The following is a 21778-nucleotide window of genomic DNA, read 5'->3' on the forward strand; positions in this document are numbered from 1 at the left end:
GGTAGTTTCTCTTTGCTGTTAAGGGCGATACGTCTTCAACTGCTGAAATTTCAGAAACCTGTACTTAACCTTTACTCGTCATTCCATTTACATAGAAATCTGATTAACAACTTTTAAAGTTCAGAAGCTGCGACTAAATGCAATTAAAGCCCTTGTGGAGTCTGTTATTAAGAGCTGGCATTTAATGAAGACTGAGGGCACACTACTCTTACCATCCACACTGCAGCAGGATGTCTTCAGCAATTAGTTGAAGGCACAGAATACACAAAGTGTGCTGTATTACCCAGCACTGAACATGGTTGGTATTTAAGCAACATGCTGCCTTTTTTTTTTTTTTTTTTAAATTTTTGCCCCTGTCTTTGCTGGATTTTCTGTGGTGGTTTGAGCTGCAGAAGCTCATCTTAGGTGGGTTCAACACAGCCCTGGTTTTGCTGTGCTTTAGAATTCTTCCCTGAAAGGTGGATGTGTGGCAGGCACTAAACACGAGTGGAGGAAGCCCCTTTTGTTGTGATTTAAAAGTGTTTAGCTTTACTTCAGTTATGAGTATAAATTTCTAGCTGTATTCTTCCCCACCTCCAAATCATGCAGAGCCACTGGAGCTTGGCTAAATTATAATTGCAGGGCAGAAATCTGCACTCGATTATCTGTTCAACTCTTACACTCCTCCTTGACCTTTTTGTGGGCTTCACGAACAAAAGGAAGTCCAGTCAAACTCAGGGGGATTTAACCCTAAAGGAAAATGCTTTATTTTGTGTCATCTACGAAGCAGGTGGAAATTGCACCTCTCCGATCAAGTTCCTTGTTTTGGTGCATTTTAGGGTGCATTTGGCTCATAACTGGATCAGATTTATTTCATGAACTATTACTCATATCAGAAGGACCATGTGCTAAGGAGATACCTGGACTAGAATTGTAGAATCATGGAATGGTTTGGGTTAAAAATCATCTCATTCCACCCCCTGCCCATGGCAGGGACACCTTCCTCTATCCCAGGCTGCTCCATGCCCATCCAGCCTGGCTTTGGACACTTCCAGGGATCCAGGGGCAGCCACAGCTTCTCTGGGAATTCTATTCCAGCCCCCTCCCAACCTCCCAGACAGGAATTTCTTCCTAATATCCCACCAAAAAATCTCCTCTCCTTGTGTGTGAATGTATGTGCAGACATAATACATAAAAACACACATACACACACACAAAGATGTTTTTATTTGGTCATCACAGTCATAGCAATTACAAGCTACCACCCCGAAGCTGACTGTATTCAGTTGTCAAAAATTCCAAAAGGATTTATTTTTCTTTATTTGTTTTGTGTTTTGTTTGGATGCCAAGAGCCTGATACCAAAATGAGGAAGTGGCCTTGTTACTCGGATTGTTTCTGCCGCTGTAATCTGTGTTTGCAGAACAGCTGAGGTGCCTGGAGAAAAATAAACGCTGTCCATTTGTTTTATGACCCAGTTAGTCAAATTGACTATCGGTAGCTTAAATAAATTTGTCACCAGTGTTTGTTTGTCTTTTATTAAAATATATAAATAAACCAGCAGAGCTACTGGGAAAGATAGCGGGGGGGAAATGATAGCTCAGATGTTGTTCCCGTTTATAAAGACCAGGTTGGATGGGGCTTGGAGCAGCCTGGGATGGTGGAAGTGTCCCTGCCATGGCAGGGAAATGGAATGGGATGAGCTCTAAGGTCTCTTCCCACCCAAAACCATTCCAGGATTCAACACAGCTCATTTGGCTTGAAACGGCAGCATAAAAATGAAATCCCTTCTAACTTTTCCCCAATATTAACTCATGGGCCAGGCTGAAAAATCCTGGCAGTGCTTGGTGTCCACAAACAGCCTCAAGTTTCCCTTTCTCGCTGCACTGGGAGGGTCCTGGTGCTCCCAGAGTCACCAGCCCCCATTTATTCCCCGTGTCTGGACAGCCCCGGTTTGTCACTTGTTCTGCTCTCATCATCCTCATGGAGGATTTTAATAAATCTCACATTTCAGTGGTACAAGTTGTGCTCTGGTTATTAAAAACCACAGCAAGACAGAACCTGAAAGTCCACTTGAAAGGTACAAGGACCCAGATACTAAAAACATCCACTAAAAAGCCATGAAAAGCACCTCCATTTAAGTCCTTGGACTGGGCACTTGTTACTGGGCCAGGGTCCCTTTCCTGGGAGCTGTGACAGTTTGGGTGAAAGTTGTGCTTTTCCAGTAATTCTGAGGTTTATTCCTTCCCTTCCTCCCTCCCTGGAGGGAGATGAAAGTTCCCAGGTCTGCACTAATTCACAGTTAGCACTGATAATGAGGGGAGCACTGATAGCATTATCTGCAGACTTCAGGAGGGATTTTTTTTTACTCTTCCCCAAAAACAAAAGGAATTCTTCTTGTACAGGAATGGAATTGGGAGGTGCTTTGAAAGACTTAATTCTGGAAGGGATATTATTATTATTATTACGTTTCAGTTAAATGAATTGGAGGAGCAACAAGAAGATCAGATAAAGCAGGTTGAGCAGTATTACAGGTGTTCACAGCCCCTAAAAATTTAAGTTTTGTTCTTTCAGACTTCCCCCTTTGGTGTGTTTGCCAGATGTGTGCTCAGCCCATGTTCTCCATGTGATAAAACTGACACAGGAAGCTCAGAGCTCTTAGAATTCAATTAACTGTTCCTCTTTTTTTATTGAAATGCCACAATTCCTGCAGCATTTTAATTATCAGGACTTTTGATACAGCAGATTACTGGGTAATTAGCTACAGACTGCTGCCTCACCGAGCTTTTCTTGCCTGGTTCTGGCACTTTGTGAACAGTTCTCCTGTCTCGAGAGCTTGGAATCACAGGATAGTTTGTGTTGGAAAGGATCTGAAAGATCCATCCCCAGTTCAGTCCTTGGGAATGATGCCTCTTTTCCACATGTACAATAAGTGCACGTCACAGCAGCGCATCCAGCTTGAATTCCCAGCTTTTTTCCTGTCAGGATTCACTTGCAGTTGCTTTCCTTGCTCCTGGAATCACCTGTGGCTGGGTATCAGCATCTCTCAGGAGCCTGGTGCCTTCCTTCAGCGCTGCTCCCACTGAACCCCGGGATGTTGGATAACTGGAATCTGCTGTTGTGTTTTTAACCAGCTTTCCTCACTGAAATCCCATTAGGAAATCTCAGCTGCTGATTCCTCCTGCTTGGTCCAACTGGAATGTAATTCCAAAGCTTTCCCAGGGGCTGGCAGAGCTCAGGAGGAGCCCACGGTGTTCCCGTCCCTGTCCAGGGCACCAAAGGATTAAACTGAAAATAAATTTTGCTCTCAGTGGCTGGTGTTGGACACCAAAATGCCAGAGACATCCTCAGATCCCTGGGGGTCATTTCTGTGAGGTTTTCCCTCTTGGCTTCCCTCAGAGCCTTCAGTTGGGGTTTCGTTCCCGGTGGGTGCCAAAGACAGGCCTGGGTGAGAAGTTCTCATTGGCACAAAGCCATTCCCAAACACAAACCATGGCAGCTGCTGGTTTTATTTCCTATTTTATTTCCTGGAAATGGCCCCTGGAGCTTCAGTGGTGATGGTTCCTTGGTGCAGGAGCCTCAGAGCTGGCACTGGGTGGCTTTAAGCTGAAAGAAGACAGAGTTAGATGGGATTTTGGGAAGGGATTCCTGGCTAGGAGGGTGGGTACACTCTGGAATGGAATTCCCAGAGAAGCTGTGGCTGCCCCTGGATCCCTGGAAGTGGATCCCCTGGATCCCAGCCTGGGATCATGGAAGGTGTCCACCATTGAGGGTGGGATGAGATAGAGCTTTAAGGTCTCTTCCAACCCAAAAATTGTTCTGTGAGTGGTGCAGCAGCTTTGACAAGATCCCACACAGAGAACACAGAGCTCTTGCTGTCTCCTCCCCTGATCCCTGGCTAAGACAAGCCATGGGATTTTCTGGAATTAATTCCTGTTTGACAGAGGGCCTGTGCTTTAGGAAGGTGAAGGTATCCAGTCCTGACTGTGGGAAAGAGGAGTCAGTGACAGCAAATTGGAACCTTTGCTATCCCTGGTTAATTATGCTCTGGAATTTTGTGCCTAACCCTTCATCACACACAGCTTCAACATTCCAGCCTCTGGATTCTTAACAAAAATCCACCAGGGAAGGTGTTTCCCCAGCTCTGTTTCCTCGTGCTGGCTGCTGCAGTCACCCCCGAGCCTGCTCCTCTCTCAGCTGACGAGGCTGAGCTCGTGCTGGCCTCGTGTGATGCTGGAATTCCTGTTTGCCAGACTTTTAATCATTTCCAGGCTGCTCTCGTGCACCTTTCACCTCTTTTCCCTGATTTCTTGGTTTGTCACACCAGGGTTTGATTTGGCATTCCAGATGTGAGATCAAAGCTCTGCTTTTTACAGCCATTTCCAGTGAACTGATTAATACCCATTACCTTTAATATCCCCAAATTTTCCAGAGTCAACTTTACACAATTATCCCATAGATCAAGATTCCTTTACTTTCTGTACAGGTAGAAATTTTCCTCTGCTGACATTGAAATCCTTACAGTACATTGATTATATTTATGAAAACAGGAATGAAAAGCACTAACAGGAGACGTGATTCTCTGTGTTCACTTTTTTACTTGCCATTTTTCTCCCCAAACATTATAATTTATAAACCTTCTCTAGTAATTTTCCATAGGAATGCGAGCCAGGAAAAGTTCAGGTCCATTCAGCCCAGGAAAGGGCTTGAAGCAACGTTTAAAGAATTTAAATTTAATCCACATTTAAAGCCACATTTAAAGAATCAAGGGATGGTTTGGGTTGGAAGAGACCTTAAAGATCATCCAGTTCTAACCTCAACACCTTCCACCATCCCTGGTTGCTCCAAGCCCCATCCAGTCTGGCCTTGAACACTTCCAGGGATCCAGGGGTAGCCTCAGCTTCTCTGGGAAAAATCCTTTTTTGTGTGCTTTCATTGATTCAGCTTCTTATTACTGTTGTTTTAAAAATGAAGATGGGTTGATTTGAGACTAAGAAGGTTTCCATCCAACAGAAGAAAAGGAGGCTGGAATAATCTGCTATTTCTTTTGGAATATAGATGATAAAAAGGGGAATTAAGATTTCTGGGAGCTTGTAAAATCCAATATCAGTGATTTTCTCATTTCTAGTTGAGCATTGTCCTGCACTTGCCTGGATTTCTTTGTTGACTTCTGGTGTTTTGGCTTTTGTCACATCCTTGGTAGACATAAATCTTTATATCTTTCTGTTTATTTAAAGCTAAATTTGTTATCATAAGAATACTTTAACCAGGACTTTTCCATCTTCTGGAAATCCCTGTTGCTGGACATGAATTCTATTATTCTGCCTTAATTCTTTTTTAATAGAATCCTCTATCATCTGTTCTGTGATATTGTCCCTGATCAATATGAGGTGGAGAGGCCAGTAATTACCTGGGCTTCTCATTCACCCTTGGAAAATTCAGAGTGTGTTGGTTTTCCTTGGATTTTCTGGACCCTCCCAAGTATAGGAAGGATGATGAAAATCGGGGCTCATGATGTGGAGTTTGAAACTGGTTTGGTGATGGAGCAGAGTGTCCACACTGCAGTTCCATCTGAATTCAGGGTATGTGATGGTGTGAAATACCAATTAAAGCTTTTAATTTATAGATCAGAACTTATTCAGAGCTCAGCCCTCCTATCTAAAACTTCACAAAAGCTATGAAAAACAAATAAATTTATCTGTCACTCTGGCCAGGTATGTTTTAGAACCCATACTTTGTTCAGGTCAATCTTGGGCATGATAAGGCATAAAAACCTATCCAGCTTGTCCTGGGACTCAGCCAAGGAAGGAAAATGTGGATGTGGAGTGTCCCTGGAGCAGATTTGTCCTTGTGCCAGTGCTGCAGTCCAGAAGGACAGAGCAGAGCATCACCAGCTCAACATGACGGCCAGGCCACACACACTGCCCTGACCTTTTGGAATTTGACAATTTAATTACAGCCCCAAATCCATAAAAATGGCTTTTTTAATAAACCACTTTGTATTAATTTTCATTCCCAAAGAGCAGTGGGATGCAGGGTGCTTTGTTCTCCTGCATTTATGGACAGCTTTGTTTGTTTGAGGGATGTAAACACAGCCCAGGGACGGCAGGATTCAACCACAGAGCACAAAGTCAAAGTCCTTGTTCCAGATGAATGGGATGCTGCAAACTTTACAGTCCCTCATAAATCTTGGTGTGCAGCCACGTGATTAATGTCTAACGAGGTTTTTGATTGATGCCTCAGCAACTCCTAATCAGGTGTGGGACCAAATCAGGAAATCCTTTACGTGGCTCCTTCAGGAAACCTCCTTTCGCTTACACGGGCAGGAAGAGCCTGGTTTTTTGTGACTTTTTAGTGGATATTTTTAATATCTGGGTCCTTGTACCTTTCAAGTGGACTTTCAGGTTCTGTCTTGCTGTGGATTTTAATAACCAGAGCACAACTTGTACCACTGAAATGTGAGATTTATTAAAATCCTCCATGAGGATGATGAGAGCAGAACAAGTGACAAACCGGGGCTGTCCAGACACGGGGAATAAATGGGGGCTGGTGACTCTGGGAGCACCAGGAACCTCCCAGTGCAGCGAGAAAGGGAAACTTGAGGCTGTTTGTGGACACCAAGCACTGCCAGGATTTTCAGCCTGGCCCATGAGTTAATATTGGGGAAAAGTTAGAAGGGATTTCATTTTTATGCTGCCGTTTCAAGCCAAATGAGCTGTGTTGAATCCTGGAATGGTTTTGGGTGGGAAGAGACCTTAGAGCTCATCCCATGGCAGGGACACTTCCACCATCCCAGGTTACTCCAAGCCCCAATGTCCAACCTGGCCTTGGACATTCCAGGGATCCAGGGGCAGCCACAGCTGCTCTGGGAATTCCAGCCCAGCCAGGAATTCCTTCCCCAGATCCCATCCATCCCTGTCCTCTGGCAGTGGAAGCCATTCCCTGTGTCCTGTCCCTCCAGGCCTTGTCCCCAGTCCCTCTCCAGCTCTCCTGGAGCCCCTTTAGGTCCTGGAAGGGGCTCTGAGGTTCCCAGGATCCTCTCTCTGGAGATCACTCCTGTCACTGCTCAGTCACATTTCCAGTTAATTGCTTCATCCCAAAGAATTTGTGGAATTCAGGGCACTGGAGCAGAGCTTTGATCTGCCTGCCCCAGTTTCTGCTAGCCTTGAATTTTTTAACTGAAAAATGAACTCCCAATTCCTGTTTCCCTGTTTTCATCTTCTCAGAGGTCTCCACATCTCTGGAAGTGTCCCAAGCCAGGTTGGACAGGGCTTGGAGTATCCTGGGAGAGTGGAAGGTCCCTGCCCATGGCTGGGGTGGCCCTGGATGGGCTTTAAGGTCCCTCCCAATTCAAACCATTCTGGAATCTGATGAATTTTGAGGATAACTATCAAAATCAGCTTTACAGCTTCTGACTTCTTCAGAGCTTTGTATCCAACCATCCTCCCCTGCCTATCTAGCAAATAGTTTAATCAAGTAAATTAATGATAAATTAACATTTTTCTCTAATTTTTCTGACTTTTTGGCATTTTCTGAATATCTTAGAGTGAACTCATCTCTTGGTTCTCTGTTTCATCTGTTCCCCACAGGGATAATTCATTCTGCTCCCAACCCAAACCTCCCCTGGCTTACTGTAATCCTGGATTTCACACTTAATATTCCCCACTCCTGGATATAATGTGACACCAGAATCGTGGAATCCATCATAAATAGGTTTCATCCATAATGGAAGAACAAATTGCTTAATGTTTTTCTTCTTTTTTTTTTTTTTTTCAACTTCATTAAATTTGAGGGTTTAATTAGATTTTTGTGGCGATTTTGAGGTTGTTAATTTAAGTGGAGAAGATGAAATGCAAATAGGTGAATACAAACGGGTTTGGTAAATTAGTGGCAAAAATTAACACAGTGATTATTTTTACCAATGAACATGAATTTTCAAAGCCTGTGCTCAGGTAAAGTTTTAATTGAGATGGTTTAGGAATCAGATTTTCTATGTGTTATATTATTATTTTTTTCCCAAGCCATCCCAAATTGTTTCTAATTAGGAGCACGATTCCATTTGCTTGGATATTTATTCCTGTGTAATTTGTTTCAACTTAGGCAGCACAGGAGTGATGAATTCTTTTCATTACCTCCAACTCTCTTTGATGGGCTTTGACTGGCTAATTATTCACATGGAACACATTCCCAACAGCCTCTGAGGAGGTAAAAATTCCTGAAAATAAACAGACTTTTGAAATACACTGACAAAAGTTCATTTTTTGAGGGCTTCTATTTCATCTTCAGACACAAGGAAATTAAAATGGAATCACCTGGAGTCTGGTTTTACTTCTGCACATTAAATAATATCAAATATTAGGCTGCAGAGGTTACACAGGGGAGACCCTCGTGTCACAAAGGGAGCCCCCAGCCCCTCCTGGAGTGATTTGGGATTGGAAAATCAAACCTGAATTCAGCTGGCAGCTGCGGGAATTCATATTTTTGATGATGAAAGAAGCATGTTTGTGTTGGGAGGTATTAAAGAACAATTTTTACAGCTTTACAGGGTATTTTCCATCACATGTGGCTCCCAGCACACACATGGATGTTTCCTATTTCTCTATATAAATGTGTTGGAAATATTTAAGCACATAAATGCATTTATAAACTAAGGGATTTTAACTGCACTGCTCACTGTTGCAAACCTTTGTTTTTAAGAACATTAATTATATTTTATAATTAAATATAAAATATTTTAAATATTTTTATATAATGTAGATTATATATGAAATATCTATTTATATTAATATAATATAATATAATAATGATACTATATGATATGATATAATATGATATGATGTGATATGATATAATATAAGATGTTAAATAAATATATATAAATATATCAATATATAATATATTATATATATTAATATGTATGATATAAATAAATATCATATAAATAAATATACATATTATATTTTTTATATTATGAATTATTAGATTTCTAATCACTGGATAAAGCTCACCCACCCTCTCGCTGTGGCTGCCATGGATGGAATCAGGGACTTGGAGCAGATTGATTTGGACATCCCTGGGAGTGTCCAGGGCCTTGGACAGGACTTGGAGCAGCCTGGTGCTCATGCCAAGGGGTGGGACTGAATGATCTTGAAGGTCCTTCCTAACCCAAACCTTTCTAAGGAATATAAAATAAGTTTTTACCAAACTAGTGCCAGTCCTTGGGATGTCATTTCTTTAAACTAAAGCCGCGTTTCCATCAAGTAGAATTTTTGTGAGTTTCATCTGTTTTCCTGCCCAGAACCTAAAAATCCCAGGCATTGCAGGGACATACTGACATGTTTTAGCCCAGCTGCTGAGCTCTCTCCCTCCCCTCAGATGCTGCTGACGGAGTACCTGGACATGAAGAACACGCGCACGGCCTCGGAGCCCTCGGCCCAGCTCAGCTACGCCAGCTCCGGCCGCGAATTCGCCGCCTTCTTCGCCAAGAAGAAACCCCAGAGACCCAAAAACCCTCTCTTCAAGTAAGTGCAGGGGTTTGTAAAGCTGTGCCTAAGCTGCCTTTGGTCCCCGAGTGCTGCTGGTAATCGCAGTTTCACAGCGTGAGAGGTGTGGAAGTGCCGCGATGGGGATTTAATGCCCGGAGCTGAAGATGTGTTACAGATTCTGGGTTTTAGAGCTGAGCTCTTCCCAGGGCTCATTCCAGGACTGGGAATCCCATTACTGGAGCTGCTGCAGAGCATGGAGCGATCCATTCTGCCTCTCTTTGTCCACGGTAAATTCAGGACCTGTTAGAGGGAGTGATAAAGAGCACTGGACAAAGGGAATTAAGATAACTGTGTAATTACTGCATGGACTAAGCACTTAATCCTGTCACTAACTCCTTTAATTCAGCAGTCAGGCTGCAAAGAATTAAGTGGCTGGGAGTAGAGTGTAAGAGAGAGGAGGGTGAGAGAGGCTGGGTGGCCAAGGGGAGGATTTGGGAGAGCAAATTTGTGCAGCAGTGAGGAGTGAGGAGTTGCTGAGCAGCACTGGTGGGAGAGGAGATTCACACCTGGATTTGGAGGAGCTGTGCTGGAATTTTCTTCTCTTCCACCTTCTACCTGTGCTGGCCATTCTCTTGGGCCTCTTAAGAATTTTGGAGAGGACCTAAAAGTGCTGTTTTGGCAGAGGTGCTCCCAGTAGATGTCCTCTCATAGTACCTGAGATCCCAGTTAGAAATCCAAGTCTTCCACGTTCTTTGCTCTCCCAGGATGAGCTCTCCTGTAACCTCCTGTTATTAGAGGTTAAGCATTGCATCCTTCCCCTGTCAACCCATAATTATTACCCCTCACCCTATTTTTAACCCTCTCCCCATGGCTGTTTTGGGTGAAGAATTCCACTTGGAATTTTCTCTGACCTGCAGATGGATATTGGAATGAAACAGGGCTGCTCATCCCATGTCTGTTCCCAGGTGTACAAGGACCCAAGTCTGGGGTTTGAGGACAAAGTTTGGGATTACAGTTTGAAGAATGAGGCTGCTCTGTCTCACCTGGAGCAGGGTAGTTTGCCAGCAGAGAGGAGGTGGCAGTAATGGTTTAGAGGAAGGTGAATCACCTCGTGGGAGCAGCTTCTCTCACCCCTCCTGGCGCTGTCACCGAGCGGTGCCGTCCCCGCAGTGACAGCAGCACTTACTGGGATCTCTCATTTGCTTATCTGGCTGCTGTCAGCTGTCACCCTATCTATGGAAATCTCCCTTGAAATGGAATTTCTCAGCCCACTGAGGTTTGTACATGTTTGATGGAGTGTTATTCTTGTCTCCCCTCCCATCTCCGGCGCTTTCCGTGCCAGGCTCTTTTCCCTGCCTTTCCATTAGCCCTGTCCAAATTGAGGAGCTTTCCTCTTGTCACCACAAATCTGCATTTCCTTCCTCAGCAGTCTCTTAGGGCAGGGCTCCACCTCGTGTTTTGCTCACAGGTGTTGGTGCTGTGTCCTTTGGTAGCTGTGAGCTCGTTTAATTAATATTAAATATTAAGCTAATTTAATTAATATTAAATATTTCTGCTAGTTGTGTCTTCAGGGAATAGAGGGAAGTTGTGTCCTGCTCTCTGGAAATCAGGAGCTGGTATTTAGAAGAGACTTGGAGTCCTTATTTCCTTTAAAATGGTGTGGTAGTTTGGCATTTAGGAAAAAAGTAGAAATAATATATATTATATATTTTATCTAATATATTTTATCTAATATATTTTATCTAATATCTAATATCTGATATATCTAATATCTAATATATAACATATAACATATAACGTATAACATATAATATATAATATATAATATATATCATATATTATATATTATATATTATATATTATATATTATATATTATATATTGTCTATTATCTATTATATATTCTATTCTATTCTATTCTATTCTATTCTATATATATAATTTTTTTTAAATTCCTTATTTAGTTGCAATATTGGCTTGAAAAAGAAAGCTTCAGATGAAGGGAAATTTGGGAATTTGGAACATTTATGCCATCGTAAACCTGGGTTTCTTCTCTTCCCCAAAGTAGCCAAGGGCATGCTCAGGTTGCCAGCTCAGATTTCCAAGATGGAAATCGGGAAGTAAGACAGGAATGAGTTGTACAAGCAAGGGCTGAACACCCAATAAATCAGTCCCAGACTTGGCTGTAATTCTGTGTAATACAAAAATATTTTGAAAGCTTTGTGGGAAGGGAGTTACAAGGGTAGAGGAGTTAAGTGGGAACAGGAATGTGGGGAAGAGCAGCTCCAGGAGGTGGCAGAGGAAGGGAAATAGGGGAGAAAAACTGGATGGTTCTGGAAAAGAAGGGATGAGATGTGGGTTTGGTGCCTGGAAAGGCCTGTGGGATAATGCTGCTGTTATTGTCTCACCGGGGCCAGAAGGGAGCACGTGGGGAACACAGAGCCAAGAATTTACAGCTCATTTAATTAAAATCCAAAGGGTTTGTTGTGTTTTGGTAAATTGTTATTAGTTCAGTCGCAATAACATCAACACTCACAGTCCAAATTAGAGCAGAAAAGCCTCATTAATAGTAATAATCTTAACACTAGTGCCCAGGAAAGCTGTGAAATGCTTTCTCCTGTCTCTGGTGGGATGCTCATGTTTGCAGGGTCACTCTGGGCAGCACTGGGGCTGATTCCATCTTCCTGAACCATGGAATTGGGGAGGGACTGAGGAATGTTAGAGCAAACCATCAACACCTTGAGCTCTTCCCATTTTCTTTCCAGGTCTGGAGTCCACTGGAGCTGTTTGAAGGTCCCCACCACGAGCTCCCTTCTCCCTGGTGCCCAGAGCCCATCCAGGCACTCCCAGGGTTGGTTTTTTTGGGGAAGTGCCTGCCTGGAACTCAGGCAGGTCAGACATTAAGCCCTTGGCCATGGGACACTTGTGGTGACAGGGACATTGAGCTGTCCTGAGTCACTGAGCTGGCAGATCAGGGCCCAGTTTGAGGCCTTTTACTGTTCTCAAAAATCCTGTTGATGGGGCAGAAATAGTTGGGAAATATTTGGATTGGTCCTCGTTGATTATTAGAACCATATAATAAATAATAACTGATTTGTCCCCAATTTCCAGGAGAATAATATATTTACATTTTGTATTACCAAGAGCTGAGTGGTGCTCACAAGAAGAATGTTTCCAGGGCTGGCTGAGTGCCTGGATTGACCGGATTCCTTTGAATTTCCAGGTTTGAATCCTCATCCCATGCCATCAGCATGAGTGCCTACCTGCGGGAGCAGAGGAGGGAGCTGTACAGCAGGAGTGGGGAGCTGCAAGGTATGGAAAGGGATCCTGTGGCAGTTGGATAATTCCCTTCTGCTGGAGCTGGAATATCCTGTCCAGCCTCTGGCAGGTATTGATCTCTGCTCTCACTCTCTCCAGGTTTTAAGCTCTTGTTTATTATGAGGTTGTGAAAGGTTTCTCTTTATTCTCTCAGCATTTTCAGCTGGAGGTCGAGGTCTTAAAAAATACTCATAAAACAGTGGGTGAAATACAAACAACTTCACCTTGAGCACTGGGTTTGGGTATTGGAGCTACCTTGGATTTTTAACTGCAATTTATTTCCTTACTGTGATACTTACATTGCTTTGGGGGCTGAGCTGAGCTCAAATTTGAAGCTGGATGGACTGAAGTGACCAATTCTTTGTGTTTTGTACACGTGAGGAGCTGCAGAGTGTTGGCAGATGGTGAATCAGGGGATTTGGGCTGCTTTTGCTGATTTATATTGCCCATGGCAAGTGGTTTGTGTGCCCAGAAAAGTGTTTCCTGCTCCAGGCATGGCATCATTTCACTTGTTTTTCCTGAGTGATCCAGTGCTTGGGTTTGGCAGCAGAATCAAGGGAACATCCTAAGATTGCCATGATAACGTACAGCAGGACTAAATTCTTTTGTGTCATCTATTCCAGTTTCTTCCTGGGCTAATCATAACAAGAAAATAATTTATGCTCTTCAACTATTACAGCGATGACCAGGGGCAGAATTTCTCCCAGAATTTCCTGTCCATGATCATTTTCAGCTGGCTTTTAATTGAGTATGTTTTATACTTTTTGGATGCCTTTGTGTTCCCTTCCTCCTTTCATAACCTGTCCCCAGCGACAACTCAAACTCACAAGGGTGTGAAAAAAGGCTTCAAGAGGCAGAGGTTGCTCTTGTTTTATTCACTTGGGTGACTGCAGAGGTGATCTGAGCATTGATGATCAGGGCTGTTAATGGTTCTGTGGTGAATTCTGAGATCCTTTTGGGTGGACTGAGGAGGAAGAACCTGAGCTCAGGACGTGCTGAGGGTGACAGCTGCCCACCCCCTGATCCCACAGCACGTGAGAGTGAAGGAAAGGGGAGGTACCTGTCAGCTAAACTGGGATCTCACCTTTTACACCTTTGGGAGGTGTTGAGCTCACAGGTTTCTGCCTTTTGGGGTTCAGGTTTTCACCTTCAGAAGTGTCACATGTCCAGGGTCGGCTGGGAAATGTCCCCCAGGTCAGTGGGATGTGGTTAAGCTGTTCCATCCCATTAACAGGTTTTATTCCAGGAGGATTTAAGTAGTTAATTCTCCATAATTATGAGCTCTCTGTTACAAACTGTGTGGGACAAATGTGGGCTCAAAGCCAAGAATTTTGCAGCTGTTGAAAATTTTGAGCTTTTTGGGGCCATCAGGGAGCCTGCAGGACTTGCTTCAGAATTTCCTGTCCCTTTGGGATGAGTCCTGTTGCCTTCTGTCATTCCCTGTTGTCCATGTGGCTTCAAAAGCAAGCAGAGAACGGAACTGATGCTCTCCAGATCCGTGTCCTCCTCCAGGTGCCTTGTGGCTGAGATTTGGGGATTTTTGTGGTTATTGCTGTTACACTGAGGGTTTTAAAGAGCTCCTGCCCTGAGTTTGGAGCTCATTCAGAGCCAGATTTCATGGAAGAGTGATTCCTTACAGATACAAAACGAATCCTGGGGCAGCATTTGGGATGAGCAGGCCACTGGGAGCACCTCCAGGAGAGGAGGATGCAGCAGAGCTGCTCAGGCTGCCCAGGGAGGGCGGGGTGGGGAAGAACAAAGCCCAGGATGTGCCAGAGAAGTAAAGGACAAAACAGGAATGAGTGTGGAGAGGGCCAAGACCCCGCCGCCCTTTGCAGCTCAATTGGAAGAGCCTGGACGTGATGCAAGAGGTGACAAAAAGTCAGTGTGGGGAGACAGTGGGGACAATAGATGAGATGGCTTTGCTGAGATCCTTTGCAGTTGAACCATCAAGAATAAGTTTCCCTTTGAACTTCACGTTAAAAATGCAGTAACCTCTGTCTCTATTATGAGCTGCTGTTCCCTTTTAGGTTGCTCATTAATCTTCCTGAATCCCAGACCACAGCAAGATCTGCATTTGGATTTTTTTTTTATATATATTTATTTATTTATTTTTATTTTTTTTTTTATCCCTTTTAAAGAGAAATACAGTTTAATTGTTCAATCAGGTTAGTGGAAAGCAGACATGTGACACTGTCTTCTGTGAACACCGCACAGTTTCTGTTCCCAACAGCCTTATCCACAGGGATGATTTTTCAGTGGCAGCAGGGGGAGGGTGACTTGTTAGGGAATCTTTTTTCCTGAAAAGATCTTCAAAGAAACATATGCATGAAAAGAAAGGAATTTATAAAAGTTTAGCTCACGCTAACTTTTTTGAAATAAGAATTTAATTTAAATAGCCTTAAAAATGTGTGAAGATCAGAGTGATGCTTTGTCATTAACCCCTTTGATTTGGACTGAAATAGTGCAGAGCATGAGGCTCACATTATCCCTCAGTGGGGGAAAGGGACCTGCTGCAAGTGATTTAGAGCTGGAATTCTTCTGCCTCATTCCACTGAAATTGCAGGAGAAAGACTTTGGCCAGGTGTTTTTCCCTTGAAGTTGGCCACACAAGTTCTCTGACAACTGTCATTAAAAACAAGGTGGGGGGAAGTACATAAGTGAAATATTTCCTTCTGGACTGGTACAGTCTGGGGAGAGCTGGGAATGTTCCCCTGGAGAGGAGAGGGATCCAGGGAGAGCTTCCAGCACATTCCAGGGCCTGCAGGGGCTCCAGGAGAGCTGGAGAGGGACTGGGGACAAGGCCTGGAGGGACAGGACACAGGGAATGGCTTCCACTGCCAGAGGGCAGGGATGGATGGGATCTGGGGAAGGAATTCCTGGCTGGGCTGGAATTCCCAGAGCAGCTGTGGCTGCCCCTGGATCCCTGGAATGTCCAAGGCCAGGCTGGACATTGGGGCTTGGAGCAGCCTGGGACAGTGGGAGGTGGCAGGGGTGGCACTGGATGGGCTTTGAGGTCCCTTCCCACCCAAAGCATTCCATGATTCTCCGAATGACACGGAATACTGGCTGCCACTTCATCACTTGCCCCTCTTCTGCTTTGCACTTCGCTTCCTGAACGGATTTCTGTTCAAAGGGAAATATTTCGGAATTGTACGCTCTGTTTAGGCTGGGTTTGGTTGGGAATCCCAAGCAGGTGCCGCTCTGTGAGTCACAGCCAGCTCAGCTCTGCCCTGTCCTGCAGCTGGGCTGGGGCTGGCCATGGAATGGGAAGTGCTCCGGAGCTCCCGTGGTTCCCAAGGATGTGAGTGGATTCCACACCTGCTCAACACCCCCAAAATTTGAGGCTTGTTGTTTCTTTCCCCCTGGAAGCTCCGAGCATTTCTGCAGTAATTCACCTCCTCCATGGCTTTGTGGAGCAGGATTTTATAGGGAATGTGGGATGGATTGTCCAGGGAAGGATGATGGGAGCAGGAGTAGGATCAGAATTCCAGAGTCAATGCTCAGTCCCATGTTCCATCCCACTGATTTTTATTGATTATTGAAGGTATTGATTTATAGACAGACAAACAGTGGCTGCTCTGCCACTCAGGAGGATGCTCCATGTGCTGTTCCTTGAGGAATCACTCCTACAAATACTTGTGCTCCACTGAAGGATAGAAAATATTCTTGGATTGTTGTCATGCCTTTGTTTTTTTTTCCTTTTCATTTGTTTTGGGGTTTTTTTGGAAAGTTCTGTCTCTAATCCTGCTGCTTTGGCAACTTGTGGATGAGTTTGTGCTCTGCTGGCACTGGAATTTGGGACAGGGCTTGTACAAGGAAAGGAGGAAAAAAATCGCCTGACTTCACAGAGAAAGTCTTCAATAGAACAAAGGATGAAATTTGTGCCCCAGAGCTGAATCCTCACAACTACTGGACACATTTCGTGTGCTGAACTGAAACAGCAAAGATTCAATACTTGATGAAGTTATTTAGGCAGTTTCTGTCCAGAGCATTCCAGAGGTGCAGTGCACTTCTTCCTATTTAAAAAAAAAAAAGAATTGGATAAGTTCCCCTTGGTTCTGTTTGAAGGAACTGGAGGGGAATTGAATGAGATGATTTTTAAGCAAACCATTCTGGGACTCTGAAGTTTCAGTTTTTCACGGGTGATTTTAAATACCCAGAACTTTTCTATAGGTATTTCACTCTTGGTGGGAGTAGTAAGAGTATTATATAAATTTATTTATATGCTAAAAATCAAATGCAAGAGGCTCTTGTGGATTTTAAATATGCAACACTCAAATATCTAAAAGCTGCCCAGTAGTTTATCTGGAAGTGGAGAGCATTTCCACACCTTGGAATATCCAAGGCCAGGCTGGAGCACCCTGGGACAGTGGGAGGTGTCCCTGCCCATGGCAGGGGTGGCACTGGATAATTTTAAGGTCCCTTCCAACCCCAACCAGTCTGGGATTTTAGGAACCTTCCAGGTTGCTCATCTCTGGCACAGGATGGCAGATGTGGCAGTAAAACAAAGCTCTGGTATAACAACACAGTAAATTATAGTGGGTCATTTTTAGAAACTCCAGGGATTCTTTTTCTTTGCTGGCTGGGTGATAAATGAAAAGCCTTAAATGTGCCTCTGACAAGTCTAAATTTGGGAAGTGGATTTGTGTTACTCCCCACTCTGCTGCTCATCCATTCCCCACCCAAGCCCGAAAAATTCCTTACCATAAGGTTTTAAGTAATTAAAGAAAACCGACGAGAAACTCTGCTAATTAAGATTTTGACGCCAAGAAATAGCAGCAGAGGCACGCTTGATCTGATATGACAAGGGCACGATGTAAGGCCAGGTCCAGGGAAAATGCAGTTATTTGTAGGTGCCTTGTTCCATTTGGATTCACCCAAGGGCTGCCGGAGGGAGCCAGCTGTGCTCAGCAGTGACAGAAACCGATGCTGACATTTGGGATAATGAAAATTCGGTTCAGCACCTCGGCGAGATGCGGATGATAATGTGTTGTCAGTCAGAGGTGGTGGGGAGGGGGAGAGGGAAGGGGATTCATGTCTGGTTAAAGGAGATGTTGTGACAAGTGGCCTGTGCTGGTTAAAAATATTCCTTGAGGAAGAACGGGGAAGAAACCAGCGGAAAAATCGGCCGAGGAGGGGGAGCTGATGTGATATCCCGAATTTCCTGTCACACTGCTGCTTTTGTCTCCTGGTGATGTGCAGGATCACAGTTGGCTTTGAGCTTGGGCAGGGCTGGGCGAGGGGGGAGAGCAGGGATTTTCAAGGTTTGGCCAGCTCTGAAGCAATCAGCTCCCTCAGCCCCTGGAAAGCCACTCCTGAGTTCCTCGGCGTGTGTTTGTCCTGGTGTAGCGGATTAACGGCACGGCCTCTTCAAAGGCTGCCCAATCAAGGAGGGGTTATTAAAACCGGGCTGCTTTATGACTGAGAATTAATTAGAGCACCATTTTCATGCAAAACATCCAATTTTTTGATTAGCGATGGAGCAGGGCCACAATTAACACTCTAGGAAGCTTAAATTTCCAGCTTTTTGATTCTCAGGAAATGAGATTATCAAACTGGGGTCAGGCTCTTGACAGCAAAAAGGGGATTATGTGTAAGAAAATCGTTTGTTTCTTGATTCTTCCTCAGAGATTGTTATTAAAGCTACAATTCAGAGGGAGACACCTAAAAAAAGGAGGCAGGAGGGTCCCTTTGCTTTGTCAGTGCAAAGAGCTCCCGGTGTTGGGGAGAGCACGTTTGGCATTTCATCTACAGCAACAGGTTCCCATTGCTGGGTGGGGTCAGCCCTCCTTTTCCCATCCATGTGGGTTTGTTTTTATCCTTTTCGACAATGTTTTTGATCCCTTCCAGGTGTCTAAATGTGTGTATTGCTGCTTATTAAAGGCTGACCTCAGCCAGCAGTCGAGTCTGTGAAAAAGGATCAGGGCATCTCTGTTAATCCCAGAGAACATTTGGAGGGGTTGAATTTCCCACTTAAATCTTGTGACTTCTCAGGGAGATGGGAGGTGTTGAAAGTCAGGCTTGGGCTGTGAAATCTCTGCTTTGTGTCGGGGACTTTGAGCAAGGTAAGGCAGGAGGAGGAATTTTGGTATTAGGGCGATATTTGCTGCCAGTTCCAGAGGGTGCCAGTGAGCACCAGCGGCGTCACTGTCATGGAAGGGTTTGGGTTGGAAAGGACCTTAAAGATCACCCAGTTCCAACCCCATTTCCTTGGGCAGGGACTCCTTCCACTATCCCAGGGTGCTCCAAGCCTCGTCCAGCCTGGCCTTGGACACTTCCAGGGATCCACAGCTGCTCTGGGCCTCCCCACCGCAGTCTTGACCTCAGGCTCCTCTTCCTTTAATCTTTAGCCCTTACACTGTTCTCAGCTGGACCCACCACATCACTTCAGAGCCCAAACACCCCTCAGGTGCCACATGGTCCTTTTGGAACAGGAAAACCAAAAATAAGAGCATCAAGGTGGTGTATGAGGAGAGGAGCTTCTCAAATAGAGATGGAGAATCAATGCTTTGAGTTCTGTCACCAGCCTGGATTCTCCATCCTCAAAACTCTCCCACTTCTGCCATGCTTCTCTCTGCTCTTGATGTGAGGAAGTACCATCCTTCTTCTATGAAATATCCCAGAAATTCTCCACTCCCACTCATTTTGCTGGAAGCTGCTCCAGCCAGGACTGGTTGGGTTGTGTTGTTACAACTGGGACTCGCTGTGTTCCCAGTGCCTTGTTTGCAAAACAATCCTTGATTTTCAAGGCATTTATTTACAGCTCCTTTCCAGCTTTGAATCTAGATTACTGAAGCATTTGAGGGCTATGTGGTGAATTTACAAAGACAACATGGAATTATCTTGTATTACGCAGATTAGAACAGAATAGGTGGAGAATGTTTATGCCTGTGATCTATAATACCCTGTTTTATATCAATTACTGGAGTTTTTTTCCGGGAGGAGCAGGCTTTTGGAAGTACTGAGCCATGGAATTTGTGCTTTTGCCTAAATGTCAGTAGTGAACTTTATTTAAACACCGTGGAGTTAGGCTGTGAAATGAGGAATAAAATATCCATGGGAGTTCAGATCGGCTGGGTCAGAATTCAACCTGGTGGAAGTTGATCAGTTAATGCTGATTTTTTGGCATCTTGAGTCACCAGACAGGCCAAAACTGCAATGCATTTCCTTTATACATAGTGCTGGGAAGAGATTTATACTACACATGTATGCACACAATATATTTGGACTCTGATCCTTGTGGGTCCCTTCCAGCTGAGGATATTCAGTGATTCCTCCTTTTTTCTAGAGTGATTAATTGCTGTCTTGGCATTGTATATATTTTTTTTTTCTTTTGTTTCTTCTGGCCTTTTAGATAGTGTAGAGTCCTGAGATGCTCATGGATGTTTATGTTTTCTATTGAAATCTTGCTGCCATTTGAATTTTTCATCAGGTTCTTCTTTTCATATCGAAGTTTCTCCACATCCATCATTTTTGCAGGTCAAATTTCTTTGTTTTCACCAGCTTGCTTAGCAAGACCTTGATAAATACATTGCTGAAACATTCCTTTTCTTTCTCCCATTTGATGGAGTGTATAATCCTAATTTAAAAAACAGCCCAACACAATTATCTGCGGGGACCGAGCCGCTTTCTTGCCTCTTCTGCAAATTTTATACCTTTCAAGCTGAGACTTCTCCAGGAAGTAATTCCACATCACAGGGGACGGCAAATTCCAACAGAGACCTTGAGGGTGAGTGTGGAGGGAGCTGCTGCTGCTCTTGTACCTGTTCAGGGGGTAAAGAAGTGTTTAATCTCTGGCCCTGTCATTCTGCTGCCTCTAATCTGTGTCTGAGATCCCTTCAAAATGCGACATCATTGTTTTTCAAGGAGCATAACAAATGCACCCCAGACAGCTGCATTATCATTTGGGGTTTTTCCCTCTCAGCCAAGAGGTTTTTATCTTAATAATGTTGAAATGGAACTTTCCAGTGGCAGAGGAATGGGCAGGCTCAGAAAACTCTGCTTTCAAAGCAGGCTAAAGCCATTTAGGTGAGCATGAATTAACATTTCCCTCCTCTTGTAAAGGTCAGCCTTTAATTGAGATTCACCACGCTCAGCCCAAAGCCCGGGTTCCAGAGCCCTCTCTCCGAAAATGAGGCACAAATTGGCAGCATAATCTCATCAGAGGCTGAGGTTAGGTGGTAATAAATCACTCAATTCAAAGAGAACGAGGCTGCCACGGAGCACAAAACACGCCAGATGCTCCAAAGACTTTTGTGGCTTCGAGTTGGAATAACAGTTGGAGGATCTGTAGATGTCTTGAGTTTTTCCTAATAAGGAAGAACTGTTGGGGAGAAAGTAATTTTTACCTAATTAAAGGATTAAAATGCTACACATTTGATTTAATGTTGGTTGTTACCCATTTTACACACACACTCTCCTGTGTTTCCATTTGTGTATCATAGAAATTACTGCCAAAAAAAAAAGGCAACAGCTTTTGTAGATCCATTCTTCCCTGCCTTTTGTGAGGAGATAAATGTGTGCTGAGGAGGTGATTCTCTTCTGCAGGATGAAGATGGAACTTTAATCAGTGACAGGATGTGATTCAGGGATGTGAAGATAGAAAAGCTGATTCTCAAGGGCTCTGTGGGCCAAGTGCATCAACTGCTGTTGGGTTTTATGGGCGGTGTTGGAATATTTCCTTATCAGGACACAGAAATACGGATGTTTTCCAAGTGAGGAGAGTTTCCTTGAATAAGGTTTTGCATCCAGTAATAATGTGAGGAGATGTGAAGGGAAAAGGGGGTTTTTATGTAGGCTGGAGATGGAGAGAAGGAATGTCTGTGAGAATCATGGAATCAGAGACTGGGTTGGGTTGGAAGGGACCTTAAAATCATCCAGTTCCACCCCTTGTCATGGGCAGGGACACCTCCCACCATCCCAGGCTGCTCCAAGCCCTGTCCAGCCTGGCCTTGGGCATTCCAGGGATCCAGGGACAGCCACAGATGCTCTGGGCA

General features: G+C 44.2%; 1 protein-coding gene across 1 annotated transcript in view; it reads left to right on the forward strand.

The window, feature by feature from the left end:
• The window catches only part of EXOC4 (exocyst complex component 4), a 289405-nt gene that overhangs the window by 73858 nt on the left and 193769 nt on the right, over positions 1 to 21778 (forward strand). Inside the window, exons 8-9 of the mRNA XM_005530978.3 lie at positions 9353 to 9498; positions 12685 to 12773. Of these exons, the coding sequence (XP_005531035.1) occupies positions 9353 to 9498; positions 12685 to 12773 (235 nt within the window). The remainder of the gene's footprint in view (positions 1 to 9352; positions 9499 to 12684; positions 12774 to 21778) is intronic.

The sequence above is a fragment of the Pseudopodoces humilis genome, chromosome 5, assembly GCF_049639895.1.
Source record: "Pseudopodoces humilis isolate 2021_Gansu_Grassland_sample_001 chromosome 5, ASM4963989v1, whole genome shotgun sequence".
NCBI lineage: Eukaryota > Metazoa > Chordata > Aves > Passeriformes > Paridae > Pseudopodoces > Pseudopodoces humilis.